At 48.0% G+C, this 13864-nt stretch overlaps 3 protein-coding genes across 3 annotated transcripts in view; 1 reads left to right on the forward strand and 2 right to left on the reverse strand.

Moving 5' to 3' along the window:
• LOC309564464 (uncharacterized protein) overlaps positions 1-2628 on the reverse strand; it is a gene marked incomplete at both ends in the record, with an annotated part of 826241 nt that extends 823613 nt beyond the window's left edge. The window contains 1 exon segment of the mRNA XM_082269094.1: positions 2377-2628. Within this exon segment, the coding sequence (XP_082125220.1) occupies positions 2377-2628 (252 nt within the window).
• Positions 1-13864, forward strand: part of LOC309564057 (uncharacterized protein) — a gene marked incomplete at its 5' end in the record, with an annotated part of 455352 nt that overhangs the window by 403417 nt on the left and 38071 nt on the right. The window lies entirely within an intron of this gene.
• Positions 7406-13864, reverse strand: part of LOC309564465 (uncharacterized protein) — a gene marked incomplete at both ends in the record, with an annotated part of 1172539 nt that continues 1166080 nt past the window's right edge. Inside the window, 1 exon segment of the mRNA XM_082269095.1 lies at positions 7406-7544. Within this exon segment, the coding sequence (XP_082125221.1) occupies positions 7406-7544 (139 nt within the window).

Consider the following 13864-nt stretch of genomic DNA (forward strand, 5'->3'; position numbering starts at 1 on the left):
GTGGTGCCGGATGGACATTGGAGGTAGCCGGGTTTTCTCCTGGACTATACTGTGTGATGTCCTTATCTTCTACTTTACAGTCTGGAGACAAAGTGAGACAATCCTCTGAGGTTTTCCTCATCTCCCGTCCATGTACTAAAATAGAAATACAAAGATTATTACTAGACATCAGCAGATTGGTTCCCCCAAACCAGGAGTCCGCCCACATCAGACAGCTTTGTCTCTGAGGATCTTACTACTCCACCCTCAAGGTAACTAGTAAATGGGTCCTCTGATCTCCTACTCATTCATTTCTTTATTCATGGACCTTAGTCAGAGAGTGAGGAAACAACGAGAACTGTCTTTTATAGGAGTGACAGTGATGAGGGGATTATAGGACGAGTGTCCCCTCCCCCTCTATCACTCATTGCCATCTTCCCAACACAAGAAGTCCCGCACTTCCTTATTTAGTCCATGATTTAGTCATGAACAACAGCGGGGCTGAGCCCCACCAGAGGTCAGAGAGTGAGGATGGGGGGAGAACAACCAAGATGAAGACTGGACTGATCCTGAAGACCACCATCATTGGGTTACTGACTCCTCCCTCATTATCACTTTCTGTTTAACCACTTGTGAACAGTGCCATAGCCGAATGATGGCTACAGTGCGGTCGCCTTATTCTGGGAGGGTGTACTATGAAGTCCTCCCAGAATCGGGCGCGCACACAGAATTGTCCGTGCTCGGACCCCGCGCATCATGGATCGTGGTAAAGGGCCAATGACAGTGGCCCTTTACCAAGTAATCGCCCCGTCTAATGATGGCGATATCACTTGTCAACAAACTGGTGAACAAAATGTCCGGTTCATTTCTCTCCTCTCCACTTGTATGACCGGTGCATACAATTAAAACATTTTGTATGTAATTTTAAACAGCAGGCCCTGTCCCTGTGCCCTGCACCCAGCAAGAGTAACTGTGAGGGGTTGGTTACGGTGTTCAGGCACCACCAACACCAAAGGACCAATTTGTTGCACCTGTATGACAAGTACATGCGATTTCAAATTTGTATGGAATTTTTACCAGCAGGGCCCTTTCCTGCACCCAGCAAGAGTAACTGTGATGGGTTGCAGTGTTCAGGCACCACCAACAACCAAGGCCCAATTTTTCTGCACCCGTATGACAAGTACATGTGATTTGAAATTTGTATGTATATTTTTATATGACATTTTTTCCTTTAGAAATGTCAGTATTGCTGCAGCAGGCTACATACATCGTACAGATGCGCCACTTTACAGGCACATCCAGGCGACCACCCAGGCACGATATTTAAAGGAATTTTTCATTTTTATCGTTTCACTTTAAGCCTCATTAAAATCAATAAATCACTGCTCCTTTAAAAATGATCATTTTTAAAAATGTTTTTGCATTGCAACATGTTCCCGAGGTCAGTACCCGGACCCCCATACACTGTAGTTGGGCAATAACTTGCATTTAAGCCTTTAAAATTAGGACTTTTGATTTTTGATGTTCGAGTCCCATAGACTTCAAAGGAGTTTGTTTGTTCAAACAAACTTTTCCTCTGTTCGCGGTGTTCTGGTGCGAACCGAACCGGGGGGGTGTTCAGCTCATCATTAGTCAGGACTCATAATATTGGTATTCAGTAATCAGTGATAGCTGAAATATTTACTGGTGACAAGTTGCAGAGGTCCCACACCGCTGCCTCCCATCTCCTGAGACTGCACTCAGTGACTTGGGTGTGAGACTATACAGACATATCCCTCCACCCGGCACAGCCAGCAAATAACAGAGCAAGTAACCCCGGGAGAATTCTTCTGTCAGAGATCTTGGGGCAGAAGACCCCAAAATTCATAACCCAGGCGTCTAGGGTCAAGGATCATCTATGGTGAAAATCATCACTTTGCTGTCAGCTGAACCCCAGAATCTCCATAAATCCAGTCTAGAGACATAAATTGTGTCTGCAGCACAGAAAAGGAAGATTATCCGAGAGAAATACAGGAATACAGGACGGGGAACACAGCTCAGGAAAGTGACCAGGGTATTACAGGCTGATATCACCCAGTCCCCGCCCTACTCTGGACCAATCAGTGAGCAGTATGGGTGGAGGAATGTATTTAGTGTTAATGACCCACCTGTGCTGATCTCTGTAGGAGTGTCCTCCTCTATAAATGTCCCCGTTATTCCATCCTCCTCCATAGACTGCTGATCATCCCTCACATACGTCTCTTCTTCTTCTGCTTTAACCTCAAATTCTATATCGATTGGATCTCCACTCTAAACCAAGAAAATGAGAGAGAATATCATCTGGAAGATATAAGCTTACATAAAAAACACACACATCCCCTCCACAAGTCCATGTTCTAGATACTCCATCCCACTAACCTTGTAACATTGAGGGATGGTGAGACCTTCCTGTGTGGAATCCCGGGAATACAGAGGACGGGGACATCTCTCTGGAGGGTTTCTGTAGCTGGATGACTCCCCCATGGTGTCCTGGCACAGATCTTTGTGTCCTTTTGGAAACTCTGACTCCTCCCTCAACCCATCCTCATCATCCTCCTCTTTTATCTCTTCTTTAACCTCAACTTTAGAATCTCTCAGGTTTCCACTCTGAATATATAATAAAAATGACATCAATGGTAACAATGCAGATAATGTACAGATCCTAATGATACTATCAGTGATTGTTCCTCATCTACCTGATGATGGTGGGGGATGGTGTGACCTTCCTGTGTGGAATCCCGGGAATACAGAGGATGGGGACATCTCTCTGGTGGGTTCCCATTACTGGATCCATCTGTAGGAAACACACACACACTGACTGAATACATTGTTTCTATGTGTTTATCAGATGATGGGGGATCTAGGTGGAGCCTCCGTACTGCTCTCTCCTTTACAATAAAGTCTCCTCTTACCTGGTGATGTGAGGGGCGGCTGATTCTCCATCATGACGTCCTTGTAGAGATCCTTGTGTCCTTCTAAATACTCCCACTCCTCCATGGAGAAATAGACAGTGACATCCTGACACCTTATAGGAACCTGACACACACAATGATACAGTCACCATCCAGACACATCCCTTGTGTTGAACCTTTACAGACATCAGAAATAGTTATTTCCTCCCCTATAAAGCTTAGAAAATCTAACATACATATTTTAAATCCACTCTAAATAAACCCCTTATCCCGTATTATCGTATAATCTTTTAGTATAAACTGAACAGGTGAAACTGATGGTAGCGACACATCTCCAAATTGAAGAGAATGTCCCGGCCCCGTAAGTGAAGAAATGTTCTGACCTTGAAGGGCTTAAAGTGGAGTTCCACCCTAAATTTACACTTACCTCCATCTTCTCGCTCCGGGTCACCTGAAAAACAAATGGATAATCGCAATTTTTTTTTTTACTTACCTTGTAGAGAAAATATACTTACCTTACTTCCTTCTTCCTCCCCTCGGCGGCCACGGCGATTCGTCACTTCCTGGCGTTTGCAATGATTCCTGGGAGCTGAACGTCATCGCTCCCAGGAATCAATGCGCCTGCACCGGCCCCGACGTCAGTTCCGGTGCGCGCGTCATTCCCTTCTAAACAGCTTCTGGGCATGCCCAGAAGCTGTGGAGGAATGACGCGCGCGCACCGGAAGTGACGGCGGGGCCGGTGCAGTGCATTGTGGGACCGAAGAAGAAGGAAGAGGACGCAGAAGAGGATCGCGCTGGCTTCAAGCTGCCCACACCTGAGATGGCAGCGCTGGAGAATACTTTTTCAAGGTAAGTATTTCTCCTAAAAGGTAAGTGCAACGCGGGACAGATCAGAGGCTAGCCATTGTGGAATGTACTAGCCCTGACTGCCCCGGGGGTATTTTTATTAAAAAAAGTATCCCCTGGGTGGAACTCCGCTTTAACCTAGGTTTCTACACTATATATGTGTGTATCATCATCTACTGGAGATAAAAGACGTCACAGTGACTATGGAGGAAAAGGACGGACATGACGGGGGGGGGGGTTACTGGGTGTAAATAGAAAATAAGATCTCATTACCTCCTCCACTGCCACGTCCAGCGAAGTATCCTCACTATGTCGTACTTAATGGAACTTCCTGTCTTTATCTAACATCCCTTCCTATCCGTACGTGACACCACTTCCTGTCTTCAATAGAGACTTCCTGTCTAGGTAGAAATTAGATCACCACCTTGTGGAGCTCAGAGGAACTGCAGCCCAGAGAAACGTCTCGTAGTGAGAACACGGCCTTGTGCTGTGTGTGTATGTACTGTATATCCTTATAGATGGGTCATCTCCACTCCCACCAAGGGGGAGAGAAATATATTATTGCCTAGTCCAGCCTTTCTCAGCCAGGGCTTCTCCAAAGGAATTTAGGGTTTTCTAGAGGTTCCCTGAACAAATAAAAATGTCTGTCTTCTAGTAACAATGATTTTATGATGATGTAAGAATCTCATTCTCCTACTGACTACCGATATATGGGGATCCTTCTCCCATTGGTCTCCTATGTAAGGGACCAATGAACGGACCACTTTATAAATAATGATTTGATAAATCCTTGCCTGCTCCATCTCCCTATTAATTGAGATCAGCTCCTGGGGCAAGTCACAGTCAGGGCATCTTTCTTTTTCTTGCCAATGTGTTTTTTTTTTTTTTTGCAGCAACTAAAGCAATGGTAAGAAACAGCAAAGAACTCACTCTGAAGAACTCAAAGAACTCGGCTTCACTCTGGACTGACCGCAAGCAAACCATCATTTTGTAAATCATCTTTTACAAGTCTGCTTCCTACTCCCTCTACCCTTCAATATGCCCCCTCTACTCTAACCTCTCATATTAGCACCCACTGTTCTCAAATTCTCATTTCTTTACCCCTCTGCTCCACCCCAAAGCTTTTACCTATCACCCTCACTTCTACCCTCTCCCTACTCTTGTACTCGTCACCTCTTGAAAATAGTGAACCCACATGCAAACCCAAACACCAGGACAGAGAGGTATGTGCACTCCTATCTTACTTTCTTCTCCTAATCTCTGAGGCTATCTCCCCTAATCCTGGTCTTCCGGTATCTCATTGTCACCCCACATCCAGCACCGTCCTTCCTCAGGCAATAGCTGCAATCCACTCAGTTTAATCCAAACCCCCCCCCTTTTTTTTTTTATGTGCCCTTTGAAATGCACGCTCTGTCTGTAACATGCTCACCTCTGTCCATGACCTTTTTGTCTCCCATACTCTTACCCTGCTTGCAATCAGTGAAACCTGGCTTTAAGAATCTGACTCTGCCTCTCCAGCTGTCCTCTCCCATGGAGGCCTCCACTGGAGTCACTCACCCTGGCTTTAAGAATCTGCCTCTGCCTCTCCAGCTGTCCTATCCAATGGAGGCCTCCACTGGAGTCACTCACCCTGGCTTTAAGAATCTGACTCTGCCTCTCCAGCTGTCCTCTCCCATGGAGGCCTCCACTGGAGTCACTCACCCTGGCTTTAAGAATCTGCCTCTGCCTCTCCAGCTGTCCTATCCAATGGAGGCCTCCACTGGAGTCACTCACCCTGGCTTTAAGAATCTGACTCTGCCTCTCCAGCTGTCCTCTCCCATGGAGGCCTCCACTGGAGTCACTCACCAAGACCCAATGGATTGAAAGGCGATGGAGTTAGTTTGCTTCTATCCCCACTGAGCACCTTTCAAGTCCTTACTACCCCTCCCTCTTTATCCTTCTTTTCTTTCAAGACTCACTGTATTAGTCTATTTTCTCAGATTTCAGTGATCTATTGGCCTCCTATACAGGTGTCGTGCTTTTTTGACAACTTCTCTGCTTGGTTAGCCTACTTTCTCTCCTCTGAAATACCCACCATCATTCCTGGTGATTTTAACATGCCCATTTACCGTATATACTTGAGTATAAGCCAAGTTTTTCAGCACATTTTTTTGTGCTGAAAACGTCCCCCTCGGCTTATACTCGAGTAAAAAAAAAAAATAAATAAATGTCCCCGGCCGGCCCGACGTGCTTTAGATTTAAAAATGGCGCCGCCCGGCGCCAACATGTCACCGCGCATGCACCGCCGCCGCTCGGGACAGGCCGTACACGTTCGGCTATTTCCGGGAATATCCGAATGTATACAAGCTTTCCCAAGCGGCGGCGCAATTTGCAATGACGTGTGGGCACCGGGCAGCGCCATTTTTAAATTTAAGGTGCCTCTGGAACAGGTAAGTGAAACACAGCCGCACTACCTGCCATTATGCAGGGCTGCGGGCATACTACAAGGGATGCAGTGCTGCGGGCATGGTACACCTGTACTATGCCCGCAACACTGCATCTCCTGTAGTATGTCCGCAGCCCCACATTCTCTTGTACTATGCCCACAGCCCCGTATTCTCTGGTACCATGCCCGCAGCACTGCATTCTTCTGTACCATGTCCGCAGCCCTGCATTCTTCTGTACCATGCCCGTCGCCCTGCATTCTCCTGTACCATGCCCGCCACCCTGCATTCTCCTGTACCATGCCCGCTACCCTGCATTCTCCTGTACAATGCCACCACCCTGCATTCTCCTGTACCATGCCCACAGCACTGCATCTCCTGTACCATGCCGGCTGCCCTGCATTCTCACCCTAGGCTTATACTCGAGTCAATCATTTTTCCCATTTTTTTGTGGTAAAATTAGGGGCCTATTCGAATCGGCTTATACTCGAGCATATACGGTATGTTAACAGACTGCCTATATCTCAATGTAACCTCATCTTTTGACCTAACACAATGGACACAGTCCTCCACTCACTCTAATGGTAATACCCTTGACCTTTTTTTCCCCCATCATTGCACACCCTAAAACTTCACTAAACACCCCCTTTCCTCTCTCTGATCACAACCTCATCCCTTTCATAGTGTTCCTGTCTTAAACCACCTATCCCTCTAAGCAGCAAACAATTATCACCAGAAACCTTCAGCGTTGTAACCCTTCTCTTTTCTACTCTGCAACTGACGATCTCCATCACAAAATCACCCCCGTGTCCTGCCCTGACCTGGCCAGTCTACAACAGTTCACTCTCATACTTACTGGATGCACTCGCTTCTATCAATAAATGAAGTATCAGGCCCTGACCATTACAACCTTGGCAGACTGACGACATTTTAGAAATCTCAGGAGACATTGCCGCACACTGGATCAATTGTGGCGTAAAACCAAATACCAGGAAGCATTCACCCTATAAATATCTGCCCTCCTATAATACTAATCCTGCATCCATGCTGCCAAACAAGCCTACTTTATCATGGTCATTAATACTCTAGCATCCAGTCCTCATCATCTCTTCTCTACTCTTAATTCTCTACTTTCTCCCCAACCACCTCCACCAGTAACTCATTCGCGGGGGCATCTCCACTGCACAGATATTTATCCCAATTAACATACTCTGTACAAAACCACTCTCAACACTTTCCTCTTTTGAACTTGCTACTATCGAAAAGGTCTCTAAAGTTTTCCCAGAAGCCCCATTTCCTCAGGCTCTGAGGAAGAGGCGCGGCCTCGAAACGTGTCAGCCCTCCGCTTTTACGAGATATTGGACTCCTGTAAAGATGCTGCTTTATGGAATTGAAATGCTTGACTTTCACGTATGTTTGTGAGTAGCTGATTTTTACCCTTTTTTTTTATCAATAAACTCGCTGAGGATAATGCACTAGGCTGGTGCGCCCTTTCTTTGTTTTGTATTTACAAAGCCCCATTTACCACCTGTCTGCTGGACCCTGTTCCTTCACAACTGCTACGGTCACCCTCTTCTTCTATCCTATGCTCCCTCACTCCCAACCTCAGTCTCTCCCTCTCAACTGCCACCTTCCCGTCCCCTCTACAACATGTGCTGATCACCTTCATACTTAAAAAGCCCTCACTGAACCCCCCCTCCCAGCCTGAACAACTTAAGACCCATCTCCTTGTTACCATTTACCTCTAAACTTTTAGAACAATTAAGGCCCGTACACACGTAGTGATTGTCGGCCGTAAATATTCGGCTGCCGTCCGATCGGCCGATTGTCGGCTTGTTAGTATGATGCTTCCGACAACCAACTGCGACTTTTCGGCCGAACAGAATCTGTCGTGCAGCCTTTAAAATTTTTGTTGGCCGTCACCAGAACGGCCGATTGTTCGCCAGTCAGTACAGAATTCGGCCGACAAACAGCAGATGAGCAAGACTGGGCATGCTCAGAGAAGAAAAAACACACGGAAAGTTAACCAGCACATGGCATCACTTCTGCAGTCGGCTGTTGCTGGCCGACAAAATTCGTGTGCAGTCTTTAGCACTTTTCAACCGACAGGACAGCACCGGACAAAAGACGGCCGATCTTTCGGCCGACATTCGGTACGTGTGTACGGGGCTTTAGTCTACAAATGTCTTAGCTCCCATTTCACTGATCTCTTGACCCCTTGACATCTGGCTTTTGCTCACATCACTCACTAATGATTTACAATCTGCTAAAAGCAATGGCCAGTACTCCACATTCATACTAGACCATTCTTGATACTGTTTACCACCCGCTCCTTCTCAACAAACTCCACTCGCTTGGCTTCCAAGACTCAGCCTGGATGTCACACCACTTCTTTTAACTCAATCTTTCTAAAACAGCTAATAATACTCCCTCCAGCCAAGCACCCCCCTCCCCTGACTTCTCCATCAAGATCAATATTACAACCATCAGTCCTTCCCCTCATACCAGAGTGCTAGGTGTAATCCTGGACTCTAACCTGTCCTTTCAGCCCCAAATCCAAATACCGTCTTGTAGACTTCACCTCCGTAACATCTCCAAAATGTGCCCCTTTGTAACTGTTGTAACTACTAAGCATCTTACTCACTTCCTTGTTATCTCTCGCCTTAATTATCGTAACTCCTTTCTTAAAGGCCTTCCTCTCCATAGGCTATTCCCTCTTCAGTCTATCAGGAATGCTTCTACCAAACCCATCCACGTTAAAAACTGCTCAGTGTCCTCAACGCCTCTCTGACAATCCCTCTGCTGACCTCCATTCAGTGTTCTCCATCCCTCTGCCAATCCCTCCACTGGCTTCCATTCAGTGTCCCCCACCCCTCTCTGCCAATCCCTCCACTGACCTCCATTCAGTGTCCCACAGCTGTCTCTGCCAATCCCTCAACTGGCTTCCATTCAGTGTCATCCACCCCTCTCCGCTAATCCCTCTACTGGCCTCCACTCAGTTTCCTCCACCTTCCTCTGCTAATCCCTCCACTGCCGCTGACCTCCACTCAGTGTCCTCCACCCCTCTCTGCCAATCCCTCGACTGATCTCCACTCAGTGTCCTCCACCCCTCTCTGCCAATCCCTCTGCTGACCTCCATTCAGTGTTCTCCATCCCTCTGCCAATCCCTCCACTGGCTTCCATTCAGTGTCTTCCACCCCTTCCGGCAATCCCTCCACTGGTCCCCATTCAGTATCCGCCACCCTTCTCTGCAAATTCCCTCCACTGGCTTCCATTTAGTGTCCCCCACCCCTCTCTGCCAATCCTTTCACTGGCCTCCATCCCTCTCTGCCAATCCCTCCATTGGCCTCCATTCAGTGTCCACCACCCCTCTCTGCCAATCCCTCCACCAATCTTCATTTAGTGTCCTCCGCCCCTCTCTGCCAATCCCTCCACTGGCCCCTATTCAGTGTCCTCCACCCCTCTTTGCAAATCCCTTTACTGGCCTCTATTGAATGTCCTCCCTCCCTCTCTGCCAATCTCTCCACTGGTTTCCATTTAGTGTCCTTCACCCCTTTCTGCCAATCCCTCTATTGGCCTCCATTCAGTGTCCTCCACCCCTCTCTGCCAATCCCTTCACTGGCTTCCATGCAGTGTCCTCCACCCCTCCCTGCCAATCCCTCCACTGACCTCCATTCAGTGTCCCACAGCTGTCTCTGCCAATCCCTCAACTGGCTTCCATTCAGTGTCATCCACCCCTCTCCGCTAATCCCTCTACTGGCCTCCACTCAGTTTCCTCCACCTTCCTCTGCTAATCCCTCCACTGCCGCTGACCTCCACTCAGTGTCCTCCACCCCTCTCTGCCAATCCCTCAACTGACCTCCATTCAGATGCAATGGCACTGATGGGCGCTAACAAGCAGCACTGATAGGCAGCACTCATGGGCAGTGATGAGCACTAATAGGCAGAATTGAAAGGCACTGACAGGCAACACTGATGGGCACTGGATTGAGGCACTGATGAGGAGGTACTGATTAGCAGCACTGATGGGCATTGATTGTGTTTACATTGTGATCAGCTGCAATTGAACGCAGCTGATCACCTGGTAAAGAGCCGCTGTGATTGGATTTTTACCTTAATCTGTGATCAGATGTCCTCTGGTTGCGCTGTCATATGACGCCCTCCTAGAACTGGCTGACTGTTCTGTAATTGTCAACTTGCTATAGAACAGTCGGCAAGTGGTTAAGGCAATTCCCCGACTTAGAGATGAGCTTTTGCTGCAGGTAGTAATGAAGCAGAGTTCCTCTGTGAAATGGTGTCCCATCACTTTACACACAGTGGCTTTTACTTGTTGCATTCGGAGTAGCTGGATGAGCCACACTCCCTCCACCAGACCTCTGTTCCCTCACTCCTGGGAACAGAATGACGACTCCAGCATAGGGAAGAAAAGTATTCAGTCCCAGGTCACTCAAGAAGACACAGGGTCACACGAAGTTGGACGAGAAGGGATTCAACCTTAAACTGCATAAGGGTTTTTTTTTACTTTTAGAGAGTTAGGGGGGGGGGGGGAACTCTCTTCCACAATCGGTGGGTTCAGCATGTAATGTCGCTAATTTCAAAAAATTCTTAGATGGGCATCTTCTTGAGCACAATATACAGGGATATGGAAAGTGGAGACAAAATACACACAAACCAACACGGGTTGGACTGGATGGACTGCTGTCTTTATGCAGCCCTACCAATCATGTAACCCTCATGCATGTCCGGTGTTAACTCTTCCTCTCCTGTACTGTGTGGCCAGGCTGAAGGTCTCTGTAATGCTGGTCTGCTCCTGATTGCTATGGGAGATGGCCTGTTAGGGAGGGAGCAGAAACCTCCTCGCTACTGGAGGACACCTCCCCTTACCCAAGTACCATGCCTCCGCTGGTTGCCTAAGGAAAAACAAGACAACAGCCTTGTTCTTCCTTAGCATGCTGAATTGACATTGTAGTGTATTGTACTTCATACCCCTCTCGTACTTTACAGGTCCAGTTCCTTTTTGGATACGCTGGAACCAATATGAACGCCTTAAATAACTTCAGAGCAGACTCAAGGAAAGTTCAGCAGGCTTTACTGAAAGTCTTATAATGATAATTCAGGTCCATGACCCCTAGTCTAACTGATTGGTGGCCCAGGCATTCCTTCTAAAGGTGAGAGTCCATAGTGGAAGTGCTGGGGACATAATACACACAGGGCCGCCATCAGGGTGGTACAGCCAGTACTCCTGTAAGGGGCCCGGGCACATAGGGGGCCCAGGCAGCAGGAGGATTGGTGGGGAGAGGGATCAATGACAGAGCAATGCACTGTCTGCCTGTTCCTCCACCAGCTGAAAGCCGGTTTCTCCCCCTCTCGCTGGCTTTCAGCTGTTTGTCCCCCGCCCACACTCAGAGCTGGGACACGGGGACGGCAGTCTGGAGAAGTGGTGGAGTCGTGGAGAGGTAAGATCTGGGAGGAGGTGCGCTGTGTGCTGCTCTGTGGGCTCTCCCCTCCTGTCTGAACAACACTCGTCCGTGCAGCATAAGAGACAGCCAGGATCGCTCTTATGTTGCATCGCACTGTACACACACACAGTTTGATTACCACCCCCTACCCCCTCCATGGGCTTCTCATCTCCCGACAGCAGGAAATGTGGGTAGAGGGGCGGTAATCAAACTGTGTGTGTGAGTGTACAGTCCGATGCAATGTAAGAGCGATCCTGTCTCTTATGCTGTGTGTTGTTCAGACAGGAGGGGAAAGCACAACACAATGCACCCCCTCCTGGCTTAGTAGTGGTTTCACCCTGTCGGTTTGGGGGGCTTACAGAAATAATGATGGGAAAATAATTTATGCCTGGGATGTTTGAGGGATTGGCAGCTCTCTTTGCTAGAAAGTATAATGGGGATTTGGTAGAAGGAGGAATGGGGGGGGGGGGTATGTGGTTGTAGGAGGGTTTGGGGGATTTGAGCCAGAAGGGGGGATTGGGGGGAAAGTTTGTGCTAGGAGCGGGGCTGGGGGATTTGTGGTGGCAGGATGGGGTTCTGAATTTGTGGAGGGATTTGGGGGGTTGTGCTGGGAAGGGTGATTCGGAGGGATTTGTGCTAGGAAGAGAGGTTGGGGGGGGTGATAATATAATTTTGATATTTTTGCCGGAAGTGGGGGGGGGGCCTATCAGGTAGGCTGTATGGGGCCCTGGGATTTCTAGCGGCAGCCCTGAATACACACATAAACCAACACAGGTTGAACAGGATGGACTGGTGTCTTTATTCAACCTTACCAGCTGTTACCAATATGTGTGTCTTGTGCTAACTCTTCCTCTCCTGTACTGTGTGGCTAGTCTGAAGGTCTCCGTAATGCTGGTCTGCTCCCGATTGCTGTGGGAGATGGCCTGTTAGGGAGGAAGCCCAAGCAGAAACCTCCTCGCTACCGGAGGACACCTCACCTTACCCAAGTACCATGCCTCCACTGGTTGCCTAAAAACAAGGCAACAGCCTTGTTCTTCCTTAGCATGTGGAATTGACATTGTAGTGTATTGTACTTCATACCCCTCTCGTACTTTACAGGTCCAGTTCCTTTTTGGATATGTAACAAACAATGTGGCGCTACTCCTAAAAACATCAAAAAGTAACTGGACTGGAGAGTCTGTATAATGTCCTAAGCCACCAGGAAAGGTGCAAAGCTTCGAATCCGGGAAACCACCACCAGACACCCTGTTCACACGCCTCTTACCAGATGGGGATGATCCCCATAACAGAGATCCAATATGCCCAAATCTTAAGAGAGCCCAAGGCGATCCTCCTCCAGATGCACCAGGATTCAGAAATTCAACCATGGATTGGTGTGGGACAAAGAATAAAACACCATCATAGCGCAGACCGTAATACTTTTAATCATAGCAAATATGGATTAAGAACACTTACAAATTGCAGATAAGATCAAGCATCTCAACAAGTTCCTAGTGCTCCTCTCCGTATGTCCCGCTATGCTCCACAGACCACCCAAAAGATGGCCGCTGCGTCTCCTCCGTGTAGGCGTGCGTGACCGTGAGCACCGCCCGACGTACGTTTCGTCGAAAGCAGACGTCGTCCAGGTTCTAGCTTTTTGGATACTCTAGAACCAATATGCACCCCTTAAATAACTTCAGACCAGGCTCAAGGAAAGTTCAGCAGGCTTTACTGAAAGTCTTATAATGCTAATTCAGGTCCATGACCCCTAGTCTAACTGATTGGTGGCCCAGGCATTCCTTCTAAAGGTGAGAGTCCATAGTGACAAAGTCCATTCCTGGTAGCAGTCCGGTACCCTCGGTGGTGGTGATGGACTACAGAACGCAGTGGGAAATCGGCAGCGGAAGAATGGCCTCAACCTTCCCCCAATTTATACCACAGGTGGGCCGGCTGAAGCTCAAACATCCCGCAAACCAGGACTAGGCGAATTAACCCATTCCCTACGCAGCCTGGTCCATTCACTGACGACATCTAGTGCCCAAATGCTATATATTCCATTTTAAGTCAATGGTTGGTTTAATTAACATAAATCCTTCAATATCTACTAAACACATCAGTGTATGAGGATGATCTCAGATATTTGTAGTGAACCACGCCTGACGAAGGTAACTAACGGGTCTATTTATAGAACATTTGTTGAACGAATGTAACAAGCATTTGCCCAGTCGTGACAAATTTTAGGCCATAT

The sequence above is a fragment of the Pelophylax lessonae genome, assembly GCF_965119305.1.
Source record: "Pelophylax lessonae genome assembly, chromosome: 9".
In the NCBI taxonomy this organism is placed as follows: Eukaryota; Metazoa; Chordata; class Amphibia; order Anura; family Ranidae; genus Pelophylax; species Pelophylax lessonae.